We start from the raw sequence: 23,349 nt of genomic DNA on the forward strand, positions 1-23,349 counted from the left end.
TACAAAATGCTTCCAGCATCACTGATATATTAATTCGGAGTTGTGCTTTGTTGTTCATAGTGATTCGTGGCCATACTCTCGCTTTCTTGTTTCACATCTAATTGAAAGTAATGGGGTCTCTTTGAGCCTTGATATGATGATTGATAGGTAATGGGAATATGCCCCTATGATCTACTAAGCAAGGTTTGGTTTAATGGTAAAGGCTTGGTCTCATAAATTCAAGGTTATGGGATAAAATTGTTGGGTTTGCTGGAGATGAGTGAACCAAGTGCCAAGGAGGACGAAGGCGAGAAGCTGTGAAGAAGGGCAGCAAGCCCATCTGTAGGAATATATAGATACATATAGCGGAATTTCAGGAAACAATTTCCCAACATCTAGCATAGAATTGCAAACATAATCAAACACATGAATCATTCAATAGAGATGAAACATCAAACCTTTGTAGCGTGATTTCCTTGTTGTATGCAAGCTTAAAAGATTCGAGAGCCCCAAATGTTGCTCCTCTATCCAGTCCATGCCAGTTGAACACCAACGTTTGCTAGAAAGAAAGAGTATAAATTCTCTTGCTTTTGATGGTATATGCACCGGTTTAGAGGGAATAGTTTAGGGTTTCACTTTCTCTCTCTAATGAAAAGAAACTAATTAATCAATTGATCACCTAAATCCTAATATTATATCCTATATGCTTGCTCCATTTTTTAATAAGTGACACGTTTTTCTTTTAGGGTAATGTCATAATAAGTGACATGTAGCTCAAAGTAGTAAAAAATACTTCTCTTTTATTACATCTTTGCCATCATTTAACTGTTTCACCTACCCACTTTACCCAATACTCAAATTTGATTGGTTGTATAAGTAGTCCCAACTTTCTCTCTCTAAGCTCCTTGGTATTCCCCCACTTTCTCTCTGTGTCACCTATTAAAAAACGGAGGATGTATAATACAAGAGTCATAGGCTAGTTAGGAGAACTAATTCTCCTCCAAATTCCCCTTTGGACCTGCCCAACCCTAATCCTAAATGGATTTGGACTGCTTTATCCAACTTGTGCTACAATATGTGACCTCACGGGATTAATCTATTTTAGTTATAAACCCAATCAATATTGTCATATTAATCTATTCTAGCAAGAAAATATGATTACTAAAATAATTAACTTTATTATCTTCATAATATTATTCCTATTTATATTTAGTATTACCGGGATGTCAAGGACATATTCCTTCAATCTCCCAATTGTCCGAAGACAAGATCGCAATGTTAAATTCCTTAAGTCACGTAATGTCAAATTTGATAACAAAATGTTCTTGTCAAATTTTGTTCCTTGATCGCTGAGTTTGAACTGCTTAAATAAGGATTAACTCTTTAATCCTATTCCGCATGGCCATGCAATTTTCCAGTTCCCGCTCATTAAGAGGCCCATACACCATTCCTATTTAATAGGAGGACTTATCCACTCTGGTATGACCATAACTCCCACTCAATTCTTAGTCCACCTGATCACTGCCTTTATAAACTCCTTTTATGGCGCAACGTTTAACAATGTCAAAGTTAAACTAATTGTATTCTGGTTATTAATTAACATACTCATGTCTAAGGAATCCACTAAATATAGTACTTTGATTCTTCTTTTAGAACCTAATTAGGTCAAGTCTCAATGTATCAAATATACATCCATATAATCAATTAGACATCTCTATGTCTCTATAGCCCTTGGAACTGCGCTATTAATTAATTATATGCTAAATTTAGTGATTTAGACTAGGAACTTTAAATAATTTTGTGATTTCGATTTACTTTATAGGGTTCCATTATCAAAACATTTTCGATAATCCTATTTGAAAACACAAATTATTTGGACAGTTTATTTGATACTAAACCAAAAAACTAAATAAGAAACGAATTTATATTGATAAACATCCAAAGCATAATGCAAGTCTTTATAAATGTAAACATAAAGTAAATAGTCTAAAGTCATTCGCCCATATGCTAAAGAACTTTATCAATATACGTCTCTTTACTAAGTCCAATCAGCCTTTTCAACCTATCTCTATAGATCTTCATTCCCAATATGTACTTTGCCTCTCATAGGTCTTTCATAGAGAAATAATTTTTAATCCATTCCTTGACTGACTCAAGCATGGTTTTATCATTTTCTATGAGAAGTATGTCATCCATATACAAGAACAGAAAGTAATACTACCCCCACTTAACTTCTTGCATACACAAGATTCCTCTTCATTTATGAGAAAGCCAAATTTCTTGTCTGCCTCATGAAATCTGAGGTTCCAACTCCATGCTTGCTTTAGTCCATAAATGGATTTCTTAAGCTTCCATACCTTTCCAGGATTTTCTAGATCTTCAAAACCTGAGGTTGTGTCATGTACACATCCTCTTTCAAGAACCCATTCAAGAAAGTGATTTTAACATCCATCTGTCATATTTCATAGTCATGAAAAACAGCAATCGCAAGGATTATCCTAATGGACTTCAGCATGGCTATTAATGAGAAGATTACATCATAGTCAATACCATGAACTTGTTTGAAACCTTTCGCCACCAACCTTGCTTTGAAAACACGAATTTTTCCATCCTTGTCTGTTTTCAACTTGAAAATCCATTTGGACCAGATCAACTTGAAACCTGAGTTTCGAATTAAGATTATTTCTGACCGGATTCGGATCAAACCGGGTCATTTCATATTCGTACCAAGGTTCGGACCGTCTGGTTCGGACCCAGATCGGACCACTGATCGGATTTTTGGATCAGGACCAACTTTGTCAGGTCTACTATATTGTATTGTCACATCTGTTGGTTCATCTTTTTTAGTATAAAACATCTGGTTTATTATTATGATAGATATATTGTAGAAGAAGTTTAATTGATCAAGTTAAGTTGTGTTTCATTTTTCTTTAGTATCGATAGTAGATGTTGCTGTATGACTTTCAGTTAATGAAATTTATCTTTCCCCTTCAAAAAAGAAAAAAAAAAGATGAAGTCCCTTGTAACTTGCAAGTAGGGGGAGAATATGGAAATCCTTTTTGTAAAGGGTGAAAGTGCATCCCAATGACATCTACTAGTAGTATTATTAACCTAACGTAAACTTGTAGCATCGAATTACAAGTGGCAATATATATGAGTAGATCATTTTTATCATAGATATTTTGTGGAAGAACTTTATTTGATCAAATTAAGTTGCGGCGTTTCATTTTTTTAATATCATGGTAAATGTGGTATGACTTTCAGTTAATGAAATTTATCTACCCCTTCGAAAAAAGTAGAAGTCCCTTGCAAGTATGGGGAGAAATTGGGAGTCCTTTTTGTAGAGGGTGAGACTCGATCCGAATGACATTTCTAATTGAAGGTGATGCAAATACTACTAGGCTATCACCTGCTACTCAAATATCTTGCCACTTATAATCCTATGCTACAAGTAATGATAGGTAAATAAAACTACTACTAAACATACAGTTATACTTCCAACTAAAAGTACCTGGTTTTATTAGCAGATAAAATTAGATGGTTCGTACTAAATTTAAGGCCAGGCCACTAGGTTAACCAGATGGCTCAAAGCCTCTAACTGCAGCATCATAGTCTGATAGGAGTACCTATTAGAAGAAAGCCAGCACTTGCAAGTCGCAAAGAAAATTTTGATACTTGGGGAGAAATAAACATTTGATCAGTGATGGGAAAAAAGGCGGATTTGTAGGATTTGCAAGCAACTTCCAATTCAAGGGCTGTGATTAAAATCTGACTGTGCCGAGTGACTTGAAAAGAAATAAAATGTGTTAGTACTGTCAGTTACAGTTAGACTGAACGGAGGAGAGCAGGACACGACAGTAATCGAAAAATGATGTGATAAGAATGACCAGATCTTAATGCAGAAACTGCAGTAAGAGCACTTCTGAGAGGGGGAGAGGAGCCATATACAAAACGCTAGTGAAGTTTTTAGATTTATATCAACTAGCAGGAAGTTTCAGACAGTGCACAGAATAAGTCAGCACTGTTGCAATTATAATGCCTACTTACGTTTCATGGAAGCTAAATCATTTCCTGTGTCCCGAAGATGCCATGAGGACACCGACAGCAACGATGAACATTAACAACATGCTAACTAACAAAATGTATGTTCTTCTTGAAGATTTTCTGTACTCTCCAAATAAAAGTATGGCCCAGAAAGTGCTCACCAAAGGGAGTGCCTGATAATATCATCCAAATTTTAAACAATATTTCACACTTTCAAACATGAATGACCAGTAGGTGCGATTGTTGTATAACATACATTATTTGCATCACTAAGCTATAATTAATACTAAGAACGAAATATCTTAACTTTAAATCCATGCTTCATACGAAGGACCATAGACGCAGTAGGAACATGATACTTTTCTACTCCTTTTATATGATAGTTTTGGATGATGACGGCGGCCACAATGATCTTCATTTGTGTGAAAGCCATCTGCTTGCCTATGCAAGACCTTGGTCCTGCACTGAACACCGAAAACTTGTATGAAGGCTCATGTTTAATCATCCCTTCTTTTGATATCCATCTTTCAGGCTTAAACTCATTGCAATCATCTCCCCATATCGATTTCATTCTTCCCATGGCATGCAAGTCGAAGAGAATTTCTGTATTTGGATTCACTCGATGACCGCTTGGGAGGATTTGCGGCTCAACTGGTGTCTTGGGGTTAAATTGTACTGAAGGATACAATCTTAATGTTTCACACAATGCAGCATGAAGATAAACTAGCTTGCTACTTAGCTCTTTAAAGTTTCTTAAAATCTTGTCTTCAATGTCATCATTCAGTGTCATTATCGAGTTTAACTCCTCTTTAATTTTGTGAAAAACTCGTGGGTTGTTTGACAGAAGGTAAAAGAACCAAGATAAAGCAGTACTAGTGGTTTCTCCTCCTGCTAGAAAAAAGTTTGTAATTGTGTCCCTCAAAAATTTATCGTTTGTGTTTTCATCTTCATTATCCATGAAAAATGTAAGTAAATCAAAACTCACCTCAAAGTCTTGATCATCCTTTGGGTTAGAAGAAGCTCCTTTCGCGTTTGCTTCTCTCTTCCTATCTATGCACCTATAAATGAAATCATCAAGAATTCTCAAACCTTGCTTAAACTTCTTCTCATATCCTACATTTAACCACCTTTGGAGTTTCCATATCCATGTTGGTAGTACATGACGCATTAAAGCTCCATGCTCCAAATCAGCCACAGCCTTTAAGAGTGGGAAATCGGGCGAATCGATTGAAAGAGATGTCGGATCATAGTCCATCATTATGGTACACATAGTATCATATCCAAACCTTAAGAAGAGTTCTTGCAAATCAATCTCAATGTTGTGCTTAGAAACATGGTCAAAGACTGGGATAAGACCATTCTTGACCTTTTTCCATGTTACATCGACCAAATATTGGTGGAATTTGGGATGACTAAAGAAAGAATGAGCTACATTACGATGGTGAAGCCATACAGTAGAATCAGTAACGATGATTCCATCTCCAAGTGCTTCACTAAGGATTTCATATAACTTGGGACCTTTGACATAATCTTCGAAATGCTTGCTCAACACATGGTTAATGTTGGTTGGATCAACGCTCACTAGTAAGTTCACGTTGGAAAACCAAGGGCCCTTGAAATGGAAAGTTAACTCAGATCTCTCCATAAGTTCAATGATAACCTCATTGATTCTGTAGACATTTTTTAGGAATGCTGGAAGCATGCCAATTAGGGGCCAGTTAGTTGGGAGTCCCTTTTTGTTACGAAACAAATGGCAAAAAAGAACAATTATGGAAATGAGCACGGTAATAATGATCACCATAGTGTTCCCACTATTGGTTAAGTTTGGTAAATTAGGTGGTATAGGAACTTTGATGGAAGTATATGGCTTTATTTGAAAGTGTATATGCTTCATGTATTTAGTTTGTGTAAAAGTCCCTTTATATATATATATACAAGTGTGTATATGGCGCAGTATGCTTCATCTACTATATGTATGTTTACTTTCATTCCCCATTAATACTAACCACATGTAGTATAGATTCATGCATGTAATTAATAGCAGTAGCTAGTATTGTTGTATATCTACCTCAAAAATGTTAGTTGAACATTATTGCACCAAATATCTGAACTTTTTTCAGTAAGACTTTAATTTTTAATCAGTTTTCATGTGGTTTACAAGTTTAGGGTCTCTTAATGGTTATCTATCGTTTTCAGTTTTCAATTCTATTTTCCTTTTAAATCAAAAATCATAATAAATAATTTCCGATCGATCAATATGATTAATATATTTAAAAAACTCTAAGAATTTTGTGCAAAAGTAAAGGGGATGGAATGGTAAGGGGAATCCTGCTATAAGTTCCCCTCACTTGGTGGAATTCGAACACCTTACCTTGAGGTGATAATGTGGAATTCTGACCAAGTGAGTCAAGTCAAACTTGGTAGTTACTGATATTATTATGTTAACATACATAAAACGTTTCACAAATTTTTCTTATGTGTTTCGGTCATACCATTCATTGATGATTTGACGTATTCACACTAGGAGAAGTGACCCATGGGAATTCATATATCTTGGTATTAATAGCAGTAGGAGAAAAAATATATCTTGGTAGGCAAATGTAATCAATTTCACTGGGCAAAAGAAGGAGAAATGCTCCTTGGGATTTATATACAAGTTATGTACAAAATGCTTCCAACAAGACTCAAGTGACACATATACAATATGCATGTACAAAATGCTTCCAGCAACACTGATATATTAATTCGGAGTTGTGCTTTGTTGTTCATAGCGATTCGTGGCCATGCTCTCGCTTTCTTGTTTCACATCTAATTGAAGGTAATGGGGTCTCTTTGAGCCTTGATATGATGATTGATGGGTAATGGGAATATGCCCCTATGATCTACTAAGCAAGGTTTGGTTTAATGGTAAAGGTTTGGTCTCATAAATTCAAGGTTATGGGATAAAATTGTTGGGTTTGCTGGAGATGAGTGAACCAAGTGCCAAGGAGGACGAAGGCGAGAAGCTGTGAAGAAGAGCAGCAAGCCCAGCCGTAGGAATATATAGATACATATAGCGGAATTTCATGAAACAATTTCCTAACATCTAGCATAAATTGCAAACATAATCAAACACATGAATCATTCAATAGAGATTAAATATCAAACCTTTGTAGCGTGATTTCCTTGTTGTATGCAAGCTTAAAAGATTCGAGAGCCCCAAATGTTGCTCCTCTATCCAGTCCATGCCAGTTGAACACCAACGTTTGCTAGAAAGAAGAGTATAAATTCTCTTGCTTTTGATGGTATGTGCGCCGGTTTAGAGGGAATAGTTTAGGGTTTCACTTTCTCTCTCTAGTGAAAAGAAACTGATTAATTAATTGATCACCTAAATCCTAATATTATATCCTATATGCTTGCTCCGTTTTTTAAAAAGTGACACGTTTTCCTTTTAGGGTAATGTCATAATAAGTGACACGTAGCTCAAAGTAGTAAAAAATACTTCTCATTTATTACATCTTTGCCATCATTTAACTGTTTCACCTACCCACTTTATCCAATACTCAAATTTGATTGGTTGTATAAGTTGTCCCAACTTTCTCTCTCTAAGATCCTTGTTATTCCCCCCCCACTTTCTCTTTGTGTCACCTATTAAAAAACGGAGGATGTATAATACAAGAGTCATAGGCTAGTTAGGAGAACTAATTCTCCTCCAAATTTCCCTTTGGACCTGCCCAACCCTAATCCTAAATGGATTTGGACTGCTTTATCCAACTTGTGCTACAATATGTGACCTCATGGGATTAATCTATTTTAGTTATAAGCCCAATCAATATTGTCTTATTAATCATATTTATTCTCTAGCAAGAAAATATGATTACTAAAATAATTAACTTTATTATCTTCATAATATTATTCCTATTTATATTTAGTATTGCCGGGATGTCAACGACATATTCCTTCAATCTCCCACTTATCCGAAGACAAGATCGTAATGTTAAATTCCTTAAGTCACATAATGTCAAATTTGATAACAAAATGCTATTGTCAAATTTTGTTCCTTGATCGCTGAGTTTGAACTGCTGAAATAAGGATTAACTCTTTAATCCTATTCCGCATGGCCATGCAATTTTCCAGTTCCCACTCATCAAGAGGCCCAGACACCATTCCTATTTAATAAGAGGACTTATCCACTCTGGTATGACCATAACTCCCACTCAATTCTTAGTCCACCTGATCACTGCCTTTATGAACTCCTTTTATTGCGCAGCGTTTAACAATGTCAAAGTTAAACTAACTGTATTGTGGTTATTAATTAACATACTCATGTCTAAGGAATCCACTAAATATAGTACTTTGATTCTACTTTTAGAATCTAATTAGGTCAAGTCTCAATGTATCAAATATACATCTATATAATCAATTAGACATCTCTATGTCTCCATAGCCCCTGGAAATGTGCTATCAATTAATTATATGCTAAATTTAGTGATTTAGACTAGGAACTTTAAATAATTTTGTGATTTCGATTTACTTTATAGGGTTCCATTATCAAAACGTTTTCGATAATCCTATTTGAAAACACAAATTATTTGGACAGTTTATTTGATACTAAGCCAAACAACTAAATAAGAAACAAATTTCTATTGATAAACATCCAAAGCATAATAAAAGTCTTTATAAATGTAAACATAAAGTAAATAATCTAAAGTCATTCGCCCATATGCTAAAAAACATTATCAATATATGTCTCTTTACTAAGTCCAATCAGCCTTTTCGACCTATCTCTATAGATCTTTATTCCCAATATGTACTTTGCCTTTCATAGGTCTTTCATAGAGAAATAATTTTTAATCCATTCCTTGACTGACTCAAGCATGGTTTTATCATTTTCTATGAGAAGTATGTCATCCACATACAAGAACAGAAAGTAATACTACTCCCACTTAACTTCTTGCATACACAAGATTCCTCTTCATTTATGAGAAAGCCAAATTTCTTGTCTGCCTCATGAAATCTGAGGTTCCAACTCCATGCTTGCTTTAGTCCATAAATGTACTTCTTAAGCTTCCATACCTTTCCAGGATTTCCTAGATCTTCAAAACCTAAGGTTGTATCATGTACACATCCTCTTTCAAGAACCCATTCAAGAAAGTGATTTTGACATCCATCTGTCATATTTCATAGTCATGAAAAACAGCAATCGCAAGGATTATCCTAATGGACTTCAGCATGGCTATTAATGAGAAGGTTACATCATAGTCAATACCATGAACTTGTTTGAAACCTTTCGCCACCAACCTTGCTTTGAAAACACTAATTTTTCCATCCTTGTCGGTTTTCAACTTGAAAATCCTTTTGGACCGGATCAACTTGAGACCTGAGTTTCTAATTAAGATTATTTCTGACCGGATTCGGATCAAAGCGGGTCATTTCAGATTCGTACCAAGGTACGAACCACGGATCAGATTTTTGGATCAGGACCAACTTTGTCAGGTCTACTATATTGTATTGTAACATCTGTTGGTTCATTTTTTTTTAGTATAATACATCTGGTTTATTATTATGATAGATATATTGTAGAAGAAGTTTAATTGATCAAGTTAAGTTGTGTTTCATTTTTCTTTACTATCGATAGTAGATGTTGTTGTATGACTTTCAGTTAATGAAATTTATCTTTCCCCTTCAAAAAAGAAAAAATAAAAGAAAAGATGAAGTCCCTTGTAACTTGCAAGTAGGGGGAGAATATGGAAGTCCTTTTTGTAAAGGGTGAAAGTGGATCCCAATGACATCTACTAATAGTATTATTAACCTAACGTAAACTTGTAGCATTGAATTACAAGTGGCAATATATATGAGTAGATCATTATTATCATAGATATTTTGTGGAAGAACTTTATTTGATCAAATTAAGTTGCCGCGTTTCATTTTTTTAATATCATGGTAAATGTGGTATGACTTTCAGTTAATGAAATTTATCAACCCCTTCGAAAAAAGTAAAAGTCTCTTGCAAGTAGGGGGAGAAATTGGGAGTCCTTTTTGTAGAGGGTGAGACTCGATCCGAATGACATTTCTAATTGAAGGTGATGCAAACACTACTAGGCTATCACCTACTACTCAAATATCTTGCCACTTATAATCCTATGCTACAATAATGATAGGTAAATAAAACTACTAAACATACAGTTATACTTCCAACTAAAAGTACCTGGTTTTATTAGCAGATAAAATTAGATGGTTCGTACTAAATTTAAGGCCAGGCCACTAGGTTAACCAGATGGCTCAAAGCCTCTAACTGCAGCATCATAGTCTGATAGGAGTACCTATTAGAAGAAAGCCAGCACTTGCAAGTCGCAAAGAAAATTTTGATACTTGGGGAGAAATAAACATTTGATCAGTGATGGGAAAAAAGGCGGATTTGTAGGATTTGCAAGCAACTTCCAATTCAAGGGCTGTGATTAAAATCTGACTGTGCCGAGTGACTTGAAAAGAAATAAAATGTGTTAGTACTGTCAGTTACAGTTAGACTGAACGGAGGAGAGCAGGACACGACAGTAATCGAAAAATGATGTGATAAGAATGACCAGATCTTAATGCAGAAACTGCAGTAAGAGCACTTCTGAGAGGGGGAGAGGAGCCATATACAAAACGCTAGTGAAGTTTTTAGATTTATATCAACTAGCAGGAAGTTTCAGACAGTGCACAGAATAAGTCAGCACTGTTGCAATTATAATGCCTACTTACGTTTCATGGAAGCTAAATCATTTCTCTGTGTCCCGAAGATGCCATGAGGACACCGACAGCAACGATGAACATTAGCAACATGCTAACTAACAAAATGTATGTTCTTCTTGAAGATTTTCTGTACTCTCCAAATAAAAGTATGGCCCAGAAAGTGCTCACCAAAGGCAGTGCCTGATAATATCATCCAAATTTTAAACAAGTTCAATATAAAATCAGCTAAAAAAAGTGTTCAAATGTAATGTAAGGGCTGTGATTGAGATCTGACATACCTGAACAGCATCAGCAGCAGCATAACCAGCAGCCTGACCTCCCATGAATTGAAGGCCATTCCCAAAACCACAGAGAAAACCTGCAAGAAAGGCCCAGCATCTTCCATTCGAGTCTGCCAAGTAGGCCTTAAATGATGACTTTGGCAAGTTTAAGATAGGGCGGTATAGGAATATGATGTTCAGAACGATAGCAACCACGAAACAACAGACTGAGAAGTAGAAGAAAGCGGTGTAAACAACCAAATGAGGAACCCCTTTCTCTAGAAGGTGAAACTGGTCGTTTGTTGCTAGGTTGAATGCTGGAGAGAAGAGAGAAAAGCAGACTCCGGAAAAGAAAGTTATAGCGAGTCCAAGCCAAACACTCCTATCAAACACCTACAAAATGATGGAATTGATTTCAAAAATGATGGAATTGATTTCAAATCATACATAGATAACTAAGGTTGCATTATTTTCACCTTAAAGAAACGGTTAAGCTAAGTTCTAATAATTTCTGATCTATCCAATATATATAAGCACTAATAGGTGTTCCTGGGAAAAATTGTTGTACTAAAAGGTACCTTTATGGATCTCTTATTCTCTAGTTCGATCAGGAATTCTGCAGTCCCGAACGCTGCCCCTACCTTGCTTTCTTTGCCATTTTCAGGATCCATTGAATTAGCTATACATATCCAAAGACTGGGTATTAGAAGTGGTTGATAAAACTCCAAGTATATCAAAATACCAGAGTAAAGGGAGTAATGGAGCACATAGTCTCCTGAGAGTTTTTAACCTTTGTCGATAGATGTCTGAGTCAAGCTTGAAGCACCCTTAGTACTGTCAGAATTTATTTTGTTACCAAAATCAGAATGTCAAAATCCATTTCATGACATTTAATTCTTTAGTTATGATATATTATGAAAAGACAGCAAGAGGAAACAGTGAAATACCCTCTGTCTGTAACACCACTTGACAAATGACTGAGCTTCCTCTTGTTATCGGATGCATTTGATGAGTGAACAAGTGAGCCGAAAATGACAGCAATCAGAAAACATGCGACACCCGGAAAAAGAATGTCAGCCTTGTTAATCTTGTCATCCAGAAAATAGTTTAAGGTGGTGCCTGTACATGTAAGTAGCAGATCATAGTGAGCATATGATACTAATAACTGAAGAATCTTTTAACTTGTAAAACAGAAGTGTTGAGTGAACAGCCAAGGCAAACTACCTATAACAACAGTAATGCTACTACTGACCACCTCTACAACTGATAACCCAACTAGAGCCCAAGCATATTGTGTGGATAGATTTCCAATACTGAGGACTACTCCACCCGCCATTGCGAATAACACGGAGGGCCAATTATCCTGCAATGAACATCCTAAATAAGTATATAAATTAAACTATCACTAATTACAAATTTACAGTTGCTAAACACACTGATTTCTGTAAATATGAATATTGATACTGTAGTTGCCTAATTGATCTGTTTTTGAGCTTCTTAACTTGGTTGCATTTCCTAAGACATAACTTTGCCATTAAATTGCATATAAATGTATAACTAAATAAAGTAATTTGTACGCATAAGACAAGGCAAAATGCGAATAACTGATATGTCCTGGCATAATTATACACTTGAATTAAAACCTAAATCATACCAGAACAGAAATGATAGTATAAAAAAGGACTTTCCTAGATTTATTTACCTAACCAACTTCATATACATAATACATCTTATCCCCTTACGAATCTTCTAAGCATTGTACCCCCTCCATCACAAAAAATTGCTGACAATTAACACACTATTAAGAAGAGAGTAAACTAGATTGAACTCACACAAAGTAATAATGACACGCATTAAGTAGTGTGATTGAACCACACGCTAGTGGGAACACAAGCAAAAGTTACAAGAAGATGGAACATTACACACATAGTTATTTTGAGATGCTCAAAAATAAAAATGAGAAGGTAGATGTTCAATACTTCTATAATTGATCCCACCTCTTCCTCTACTCCCTCCCAACCTTGCCAAATCTTCCTCGAGTAGTGATACATCCATCTAATGCATAGGCTCATCCCCTTCATATAATACTATGATAAAGACTCCAAACACTATAAGTAAGATATGAAAGGAGATATAATTAACCCTCTCATATGTAAGATGTAATAACATCATTGTCTTCTGCTTAGTTTTAGAACAAGAATCAAGCATGATACATGTCAATCTCTCGAAAAATTGTGCTTAAATTATTTGCGAAATATTCTGAAGAATACTAAAAATCTCAGCTAATCTTCCTCAATTACTTTTGATAAGTACTTTTATCAAGATTTTGAATGAATATATACAATTACAAGTATTCAATCAGTTAAGGGAAGTGAAGTGGGAACTTCTTCTTTCTTTGCACATTGATCATTTGATCTCACATAAAACAGAATACATAGTTCAACAAAAGTAAAACTACAGAATGCCAAATATTATCTACTTCTATTCTAAGTAATATTTGCAAATTTTATATCAAAAAAAAGCATAATGAAAGAAGAAAAGCATGTGAAAATAACCTGAGAAAGTTGGGTAATGAAATTAGGCATCCCAGGTTTGGCATCTCCCATCTGACCAAGAGTTAGAGCAATAATCACAGCAGCCAAAAGATTGGTAATGGAGTAATCAAGATAAGTATGTTGAGGAAGACGGCCACGCCTTTCGAGGAAGGCTAATACAGCAGGCCATGTCCCCAAAAACAACAGAGACATCAGCATACATAATATTGCTCCTCCTTTGCTTTCCACCACAAACATTTCTAATCCACCAGATAAACTCCTCTCTGTTACCTTCTCAATTAATATTGTACTTGCTTCCCCAAACTCCTGATGATAATCACATATATATCATCAAATGAACAAACATTCATAATTCAGACAGAAAAAAAAATATATTGAAATAATCATTATTTATTTTCTATATTTTTGGTGTTTCCACCAACAAAAAAAAAATCAATCTTGAAGTATACATATAACTTTAAAACACCCAATTGAGTTTTTTTTTTTTTCTTTGATAACATGCACCATGGTATAATAATTCAAAATAATAAAATAATGATGATAAATATAACTCCATATATTCAAGGACAAAGGAGAAACTTGCACCAGATCTTCAGAAAAATTAAACCAATAAAAGAAGTCAAACCCAGAACTGATGAACTCACCATCTTGAGCAACAATGAAAAGTGGATTTACAATTTACATGATGAATCAATAATATTTTTCATGGTATTAAAGAGCCCCACAAAAAAGCGAGATGACATAATACTTTTGAGGAACAAATACAATACATCAAGTAACAACAAAAATGTCCATAAAAAAACAAACTTTAGAAAAATTACAGAGAAAGCTTACCAAAGAGTGATGTGATGTAAGTTTAACAATCACAACAGTTGATATTTTTCTGAATGAATTGATCAAATTGATGTGAAAATTGCTTGTAAAAGTTAAACTGGAAAAAACAATCAGTTTTTTCAGATGATGGAGTTCTGATTTTGTAATGAGAACCCAAATTTGACTACAAGTCTTCAACTATTATATACTACTGTTAGTAGGTGGTTAAGATTAAGACTGATGATTGTAATTTGTCATCAAGGAAATAGTAATTTATTTCCTTATTAATGGGAATTGAGCAATTCATTGTATTGGCTGAAATGCAAAGTGTTTGGGGATGCTTTGACTTGGGATCCGATTTTGTGGAATCTTTTGAAAAGGTAGAATCTTTATTTATTGGTTTTTACGTTTTATCTATAACAAACACTCCTCATAAGTCAATTTATTACGGCAACGCAAAGTATGGGTTCGTTTATAGTAGGACTCACAAGATGTTTCTCTATCGTTTAGTGTTGGTCCCACTTGTGTAGACAACAAGACAAGTTTTTAGTAATGACACTCTTTTTACTTCGAATTTTGGGGAGACTACGAGAAACTATTGGGGCAAATCTTGTATGGCTAGCAGTGTTTATACTGGAGTATTTTAGTATTTTGGCAGAAAAAGACAAAAAAAAAAAATCGACTTTATGGCAATTTAGACAACTCTGATCATGTAGGAGAAAAATCGGATCAATTATAATGTGAATCAGATCAACTTTAATGTAAATCAGATCATGAATGTATGTAAATAAAAACCCAAAAAAAAAAGTTGTATTATTTACAACTTTGCCACGGTATGGACACACAGTTTCCATACCGGGTATGAGCATATCAGCGCTCGGGAGACTACCATATATTACCTCCGGTTTTTATTAGCTTATCCGTTTTTTTTTTTGAATGTTCCTAATTACTTATTAGTTCACCCATTTCTTTTGTTTCTATTTTGGAATGAGACCACTAACTTTTCATCACATACATTCAACTTTAACATAAAATAATAGTTTTTCTTTCCTTTTATGTCCCACAAAATTGTTTCTCGTAAAACTTTGTGCAAAAGAAACGGATAAAATAGTAAAGACCGGAGCAGTATCATATATGGTCCATCCATCACTTGTAATTATACAGGGTAATCACTCAAAGATGTTAGATGCCTAAGTCCAATATTTCGATCAGACTCATTTCTAGGTTAGGCGATACTTCAAATTACTTTTTAGCTATGTTAAGCAAAGAAAAGAATAAATTATTTCAATTATATAATATATTTCTTCTATTTCGTAAAATTTACTATACATTTTTTTGTTTTGAGATGTTTTACATATATGCAATATTTTCTTTTAGATAAGTTATATACAAAGAAAGCCTTAGTTTAGGGAGTATGTGACTATGTGTGCAAGACATTGTAGTTTAAGTCTTGAGTTCCATTAAAAGCCCATAATATTATTTGTATTTGTGATAGTAAAAGTATTCAAGTGGAAAGAGGATGGTAACTAGTACTTATTATTATTAGTTTTATATGCACGCAATGTGTGCAAAAACATATTAACATCAATAGTATTTTATTAAAAGGCGCTAGAGGCTCTAATATTATGTTATTGTAGTTTAATCTGATCATTAAGAATTTTTCTTCAATGTGATAAATGAACATGTACCAAAATGTACTATGGGTTGATATTATTAGATGAGCTAATCTCTTTCATATATGTGTAATTCACTCCACCAAGGCCCCTTGGATCCAATGGTATGACTTTCTATCTCCTACATGAAAGACCAAGGTTCAAATCTTGGTGAAAGCAAAATTTCAATATTGTTGGGAGTGGGGTTTGGAGGATTGTTAGGCCTCTGAGTGAGTACTAAGTAGCCATGTGCGAGGACAGCCCAGAGGAAATTCATCTTACCACGAGTTCTCGAAAGGGGGCCCAAAAAAAAGTGTGATTCACGCCATAAAACTATATTGAGATATTGGATGGTATAAGTCTATTTCTTCAATATATTTGAATTACGAACATATTTTAAAATAATATACCTAATAATCATGACATATTCAACATAAAAATAAAATAATGATATGAATTATCCCAACTGACACAAACGGCTAATACGAACCTTTAAATAATAAAATGATAAATCATACTAATTGACGCATACGACAGTTGTAAAAGGCAAAAAATAAAAAGATGAAAACTATGCTCTTATTTTTATTGGTATGTTTATGAATTGTTAATATATATTCTTTGAAATAGTAATTATAGAAAGAAACTTTGTAAGTTCTTACTTTATAGTTGCTTTAGTTATATCAGTTTAATTTTCAATTGATAATATCTCTTTTTAAACATTTTTTTGGAAAAGGTTTTATGCATATGTTACATCTTATTATTATGAGTTAGATAATCTTGAGTTTCCTTATTAGTTATACACATAATTGTAATAAAAAGGGAAATGAATATTTTATAATCAACATTTTTTGATAGATGAAGGAGGACACCGTAGCTCACCCCTTGACTTATATAATAGAGATTGATTGGCAATATTCGATAATGATAAACAAAAAGAAAATGAAACAACGAGTTGGGTGTGGGTGCGAGTATGGCTTCCTTTTCAATATGTAAAGGTCACATTGATATCTTACAATGATTTGGTGTTTGTTGGAGAGATTATCTTGCCATAATCTCCACCCAAATGACGTCTTAGTTTATTTCTAATTTTGTTTCTTTTCCATTGATTATACACAACCCAAAACACGTTAAATGTTTCTCTATGTTGGTGACGACGTAAAACTATTTCTAGTCTGTTTCCAGTCCATCTTGAAGATTACTCCCTCTGTATTTTTTTATCTTTCTCACTTAGAATCTTGACACTATTCACAATTAGAGAGAATCTTTTAAATTTTTCTCATTATATAAGAAAAAATATAGTCATGTGGGGTCTTGTTTGATTCGTCTCAATGCGTACTTTATTAATATTCAATCATTATAATTTTTACTAATATGTAATGAGAGATATTTAATGTAGAATAAGTGCATTGGCAAACGTGCAAAGTCAAAGTAGGAAAGATAAAAAAATACACAGGGAGTACTTGCTAATAGTCCATGTGTATCGTAATAGGAAATTATGACTTAGGCATTGATATCTATCATGCCAAGACATATTGCAAAGACTTTTCTAACTTCACTTGCTATAAGTCATGTCATACACAACTCTCAGCACACAATGTAAGACAGATACTCCTTCCGTCCCAATTTAGTTGCTAAATTTTGACCGTAAATACTATTCATGTTATACCTTTGACTATCTTTTACTCCATATACATAAGAAAAAACATAGTCATGTTGGATCTTGTTTGATTCATCCCAATTTGTATTTTCCAAATATATAAATTTTATAATTTTTTCATATATGTAACTCAAGATATTGGTATTTGAAGTTGCATCGCGTAAACTGTAAAAAAGCAAATGTAGCAACTAAATTGGAACGGATGGAGTAATTAAGTAATATAATACAGATAATAAATTGGCAACACGAACGAAATTGGTAAACGAACTCCTTGCAAAAGCTGCAACTTAACTTTTCAGCTCCATGTAAGTTAGATGAAGATACACAGATTACAGAGCAAGTACATACCTTAAGCTAGGTCACAACTCACAGATACTATAGTACTATACCAAGACATAATTAATGTCACTAGATCATTAATATTACTATACATCAAAGGGTGCAATCTTGACCGGCATTCGAGTCCCAGGGCTTAAAGCAAGAGCCAAGACCAGCATATCACACTGGCCTAAGATGTTTTATATCGACTTGTTCATGCTAGGCAGGCTTGATACATCAAGCAATGGGAGAGCATGTTTTTTATTATTCTCATCAGGTACAAGAAGGATGAGTAAAGCTTATGGAACGAAGTTTTCCTCACCTATTAGCCTTGAACAAGAAATACAGATAAACAAATCACTGAAAAGAACTTTCACATGTCACATTGGATTTTTTTTTTTATTGGGAAATTAAGTCAGTCCAAGGGCTAACCCCTACAAAGGCTACTAGCCTTGTACGAACTACCAATACATTGGCTAGTAATGCATGCAAAGCATGCTAAGGAAATATCCCAGCATAATGCTGGGGGGTAAGGATCGAACCCCTGACCTGAGAGATAAGAGGTGAGTGCTCTACCACATGAGCTAGCTCCTCATCCTTATGTCACCTTGGATATACGGGACATCAAACAAGATCATGATAATAAGAAACAGGATCGGAGGAAGAACAACAAATAGCACGACTAATTACATCATCAGGATTGCAGCCCACGTATATGATTGGCAAGTTTATCCAAGTTAAACTCAAGAAAATGAAATGTAAATGCATCTTGAGATTGCTGATGTACATGGCCATTCGCTATTAATTCTAGAGTACGGCTTCAAAGTCACAACTATAGAAAGAAAGTTACTAATTCACCATTTATGTCTTTATGATATGAATGACAAGAACGTGGAAGAGTAACTTGCAATATGAACCAAAAGACTTTAACTTTGAATGATAGTACGTAGCAGAATTAATCCACCTAAAAGTATACTACATTTCAACAAATTCTATCTAAAACGATATTGAACGTGCCCTTTAGATCACCAAGTTCTATTAATTCTAGAATTGCAGTAACCCTGAGATCCATCATCAAGTTTTACCAAATGACATTACAACTAATGGAGTCACATCACAACATCTCTCTAACTCATTGTTATGCCTTCTTCCTCATTCTTTCACTTCATCTTCATAAATAACCGCAATATTAATCTAAGCTAATGGAAGGTTCAGGTGAGACACTAGAATATCTTAAAGAAATTAAGAACTTCAATTTGATAGTCACACCAATTATCTATATGATGGAATATTGTAGATAATTGATTTCTGAACTAATAACCAGAAAGTTAATCAATTAATAATTAAGAACCAAGCCATGAATAGTTAGAAATAAATTGTTGATGAGTTTATCAAGCCGGATAGAAGGCACGTATTAGGATATCATCTAAAATTCAAGATCTAAAAACTTGTAATTTACAAAAAAGCTTGATTTTGGCTGAAGAAAGTTCCATTAATCTGCCTAAGACAGAACTAATTTAAGGAAGGCTAGACTTAATTAAACTAACTGATTTTCCTAAAATATATTGGAGTTGTAATAATCATTCATTAACTTTTCGTTTGACATTTACACCACATTAAATAAAGGTTAATTGAAAGGTTTAGAAGAAGAACTTAAACTTTCCATTACTTTGAAACAGTTGCCAAATAATACATATTTGATAAAGATAAACTACTACATGATGGTATCAGTGTATGACTATACATAACTAATTTCTGATCGAATAAACAGGAAACTTAATCAATTAATCAAGAAATATCTGATGATGAACAATTCAAACTACTCATCCTATGTTATTAGATGCAGGAGTTTAGCTGTCAGACCATGTCGAAAACCTTGGTGAGTTCGAAGACACTGAAGAAGCAGGCCATTGTGGCACGTACATTGGAGAAGACGGCACGTATGGAGGTGACTCTGGCGAGTACTCAGGAGACATCGGTGTATATAATGGCGATCCTGGTGAGTATTCAGAGGATTCTGAAGTGTACTCAGGAGACGACGGTGTATAGTATGGCGATTTCGGCGAGTACTCAGGAGACTCTGGCGTGTACTCAGAAGACATCGGTGTATATGATGGCGATCCTGGTGAGTATTCAGAGGATTCTAAAGTGTACTCAGGAGACGAGGGTGTATAGTATGGCGATTTCGGCGAGTACTCAGGAGACTCTTTCGTGTACTCAGAAAACATCGGTGTATATGATGGCGATCCTGGTGAGTATTCAAAGGATTCTGAAGTGTACTCAGGAGACGACGGTGTATAGTATGGCGATTGCGGCGAGTACTCAGGAGACTCTGGCGTGTACTCAGAAGACATCGGTGTATATGATGGCGATCCTGGTGAGTTTTCAGGGGATTCTAGCGTGTACTCAGAAGACGACGGTGTATATGGCGATTGCGGCGAGTACTCAGGAGACTCTGGCATGAACTCAGGAGACTCTGGCGTGTACTCAGAAGACATCGGCGTATATGATGGCGATCCTGGTGAGTATTCAGAGGATTCTGAAGTGTACTCAGGAGACGACGGTGTATTGTATGGTGATTGCGGCGAGTACTCAGGAGACTCTGGCATGTACTCAAAAGACATCGGTTTATATGATGGCGATCCTGGTGAGTTTTCAGGGGATTCTAGAGTGTACTCAGAAGACAACGGTGTATATGGCGATTGCGCCGAGTACTCAGGAGACTCTGGCGTGTACTCAGAAGACATCAGTGTATATGATGGCGATCCTGGTGAGTATTCAGGGGATTCTGGCGTGTACTCAGGAGACAAAGGTGTATAGTATGGCGATTGAAGCGAGTACTCAGGAGAGTCTGGCGTGTACTCAGGTGTACATAATGGCGATTGTGGCGAGTACTCAGGAGACAAAGGTGTATAGTACAGCGATTGAGGCGAGTAAGTAATCTTGAAGGGATTGTATATGAAGTATTCCGGAGTTGGTGAAGAAGGCGTATATGAAGGCGACTGCGGAGAGTATTCAGAAGACATGTATGGCGGTGGTGAATCACGTAAGTAATCTTCAAGGGACTGTAGTGAGTATTCTGGAGTTGAAGGAGTGTATAAAGGTGATTCTCGTGAGTATTCGGGAGACATGTATGGTGGTGGTGAATCACGTAAGTAATCTTCAAGGGACTGTAGTGAGTATTCTGAAGTTGTTGGAGTGTATAAAGGTGATGATTCTGGTGAGTATTCGGGAGATGGCGGCGGCGAGTACGACGACGATGATGATGATGGTGTATAGAAAGGAGATGAAGGTGAGTATTGTGGAGATGAAGGAGAATTTTCCATTGCTCTTGCTTCTATTTTCTTGAAGATCAATTAAATGTAGACAACAAATTTGAGGTGCTTCTTGTTATATATAGTTTTTCTAAAGGGCTTGTTTACTCGGTCCAAAAGATTAACAAAGGTGAATTCTGTTTGTATTCGGATTTCTAGAATCCTTGCAAATCAATTCATTCAACAAAAACAAACAAAAACTTGCACATCAAATCGCTGTAAACGAATTAAGCTCTTAATAGACTTAGGGCCTGTTCTCTTCGGCATAAAACAGCTGAACTGAACTGAACTGAACTGAACTGAACTGAATTGAATTAAATTGAATTAATATAAATTAAATTGAATTAAATTGAATGTAATAAATATATAAATATTATTTTAAACAATAATAATATGAATATTAAATAATAATTATAATGATAAGTAATAATAATGAATAATAATAATAATAGTATTTTGGATATTTTTAAATGATAGTTATAAATAATATTAATAATCATAAATTAATAATAATAATAATAATAATAATAATAATAATTAATGATAATAATGATAATTAATAATAATTATTTTATATTATTTGTATTAATATATTAATACTTGATGATGATATATAATAACAATAATATCTAAGAAGTAAACTAATATTACTATTTTAATAATTAGATTTAATAATATAAAAATATTTAGTAATAAAAATAATCATTGGGTTGGACCGCGAAAATTACATCATAATACGTCTTGACGCGATTTGATTGGTTTATGGGCTGAAAAAGTGGGTTTATTTGTGCTTTGACCTAAACCATGTTCCTCCTAATAATAATAGTAATAATAATGAGTAAAGGTATAATAAACAAATAATAATACTTAATAGTAATGATATATATTTAAATAATAATAATAATAAGAGTAATTAGTAGAATAAATTATACCAACATAATAATAATATTTAACAAAATGTCAAAATGATTATAAAAGAATGGAGCAGAGCTGAACTGAACTGAACTGAACTGAACTTATTGGAGCTGAACTGAACTGAACTTATTAGAGCTGAATTGAACTGAACTGAAAATAAGCTGGAGAGAACAGGCCCTTACTAGAGTATAGAGTTCTAATGTTAATAAACTTGATTTTTACCAATTAGTAATCATGTGATACTTGATATTTAATTCTAATCCCTTCCTTAATACAACTCTTTTTTTACCTCTTTGATGATAAAACTTGTGATATCATTACTATGAAATATTGTAGTGAGTAATAATTTAATAATACCATTTTTTTAAATCATAAAAAGAAATAAAAATGTTGTGTATAAAGTATCTCTATTATATAAGGGAAGAGAAGGGAGACACCAAAAAATGGTAATTCCTTTTATACCCTTATTAATAAAATACATATTCGTGGCACTGTTTGGCAAATAGAGTTTAGAGTTTAGCTGTTAAAGTTTATAGTTTAGAGTTTTAACTTTTTGTTCAGCAGATTTGACTACTGATTTGACAATTTTTTTCATAAATGTGTTTGGTAAAAATTAACTGATTACTAAAAGCTTATTGTCATTTGTTTGTGTAAAATGACATTTATATACAGTTCAATACATTATGTGTAGTATTATTATTAGAGGCAAATAGTTATTAAACATATTTCTACTTTATCCTCTAAATAAAAAGCTCATAATACTCTCTCTAAAACTCTCTTTTACCAAACACCTCTTTTAGAGCTTTTGACTAGTCAAAACTCTAAAAATGGTCAAAACCTCTTTTTTTGCTCCAAAACTCTAATTGACAAATACCCCACCATCTTTTATCACTGTATCCTCAATTAACAAAATATTTACATAATAATTGATTTATTGGCTTTCAAAAAACAAAAGAAAAATATACAATGAACTTTATGAATAATTTTTCATATATATTATTACTCAATTGACTTTTTGTTTGTTTTCACACGCATCGCGTTCATATAGGACTAGTATAAAAAGAGTGAGACTATTTGATTAAATTTTTCTACCTACTTTTTATTTCAGAAATTTAGTGAGTGCATTTT

At 34.1% G+C, this 23,349-nt stretch overlaps 3 protein-coding genes across 7 annotated transcripts; all 3 read right to left on the reverse strand.

The window, feature by feature from the left end:
- Positions 1–3,837: 3,837 nt before the first annotated feature.
- Positions 3,838–14,694, reverse strand: LOC104895790 (ureide permease 1). 5 transcript variants are annotated; one of them, XM_057395651.1, is made up of 8 exons: positions 14,197–14,340; positions 13,553–13,858; positions 12,222–12,360; positions 11,945–12,116; positions 11,788–11,852; positions 11,576–11,676; positions 11,016–11,390; positions 3,838–4,196 (listed from the first exon to the last, which is right to left on the reverse strand). In XM_057395651.1, the coding sequence occupies exons 1-8, from the start codon at positions 14,197–14,199 to the stop codon at positions 4,044–4,046; spliced, it is 1,314 nt and encodes a 437-aa protein (XP_057251634.1). In that variant the 5' UTR covers positions 14,200–14,340; the 3' UTR covers positions 3,838–4,043. The 5 variants fall into 5 exon arrangements, with proteins under 5 accessions (XP_057251634.1, XP_048501848.2, XP_010680695.2 ...); XM_048645891.2 differs by lacking the exons at positions 3,838–4,196; positions 14,197–14,340 and adding exons at positions 10,558–10,917; positions 14,387–14,694 and having other exon boundaries at positions 13,553–13,855; XM_010682393.4 differs by lacking the exons at positions 3,838–4,196; positions 14,197–14,340 and adding exons at positions 10,558–10,917; positions 14,387–14,694.
- On the reverse strand, positions 4,235–6,206 carry LOC104895911 (alkane hydroxylase MAH1). The gene has a single exon (XM_048645893.2). The coding sequence runs from the start codon at positions 5,915–5,917 to the stop codon at positions 4,310–4,312; it is 1,608 nt and encodes a 535-aa protein (XP_048501850.2). The 5' UTR covers positions 5,918–6,206; the 3' UTR covers positions 4,235–4,309.
- A 5,135-nt stretch (positions 14,695–19,829) lies between the features above and the next one.
- On the reverse strand, positions 19,830–21,318 carry LOC104895912 (uncharacterized). The gene has a single exon (XM_010682558.3). The coding sequence runs from the start codon at positions 21,316–21,318 to the stop codon at positions 19,843–19,845; it is 1,476 nt and encodes a 491-aa protein (XP_010680860.2). The 3' UTR covers positions 19,830–19,842.
- Positions 21,319–23,349: the final 2,031 nt, after the last annotated feature.

This window comes from Beta vulgaris, chromosome 6, assembly GCF_026745355.1.
Source record: "Beta vulgaris subsp. vulgaris cultivar EL10 chromosome 6, EL10.2, whole genome shotgun sequence".
In the NCBI taxonomy this organism is placed as follows: domain Eukaryota; kingdom Viridiplantae; phylum Streptophyta; class Magnoliopsida; order Caryophyllales; family Amaranthaceae; genus Beta; species Beta vulgaris.

Bases quoted from the DNA above. Each gene is read 5' to 3' on its own strand.
- LOC104895912 (XM_010682558.3), bottom strand. From the start codon at position 21,318: ATGGAAAATTCTCCTTCATCTCCACAATACTCACCTTCATCTCCTTTC.
- LOC104895790 (XM_010682394.4), bottom strand. The intron at 12,361-13,552 runs GTTATTTTCACA...TGTTCATTGCAG, and splicing joins TCATTACCCAACTTTCTCAG to GATAATTGGCCCTCCGTGTT. The intron at 11,677-11,787 runs GTTAAAAACTCT...GGATATGTATAG, and splicing joins TCAGACATCTATCGACAAAG to CTAATTCAATGGATCCTGAA.
- LOC104895911 (XM_048645893.2), bottom strand. From the start codon at position 5,917: ATGAAGCATATACACTTTCAAATAAAGCCATATACTTCCATCAAAGTT.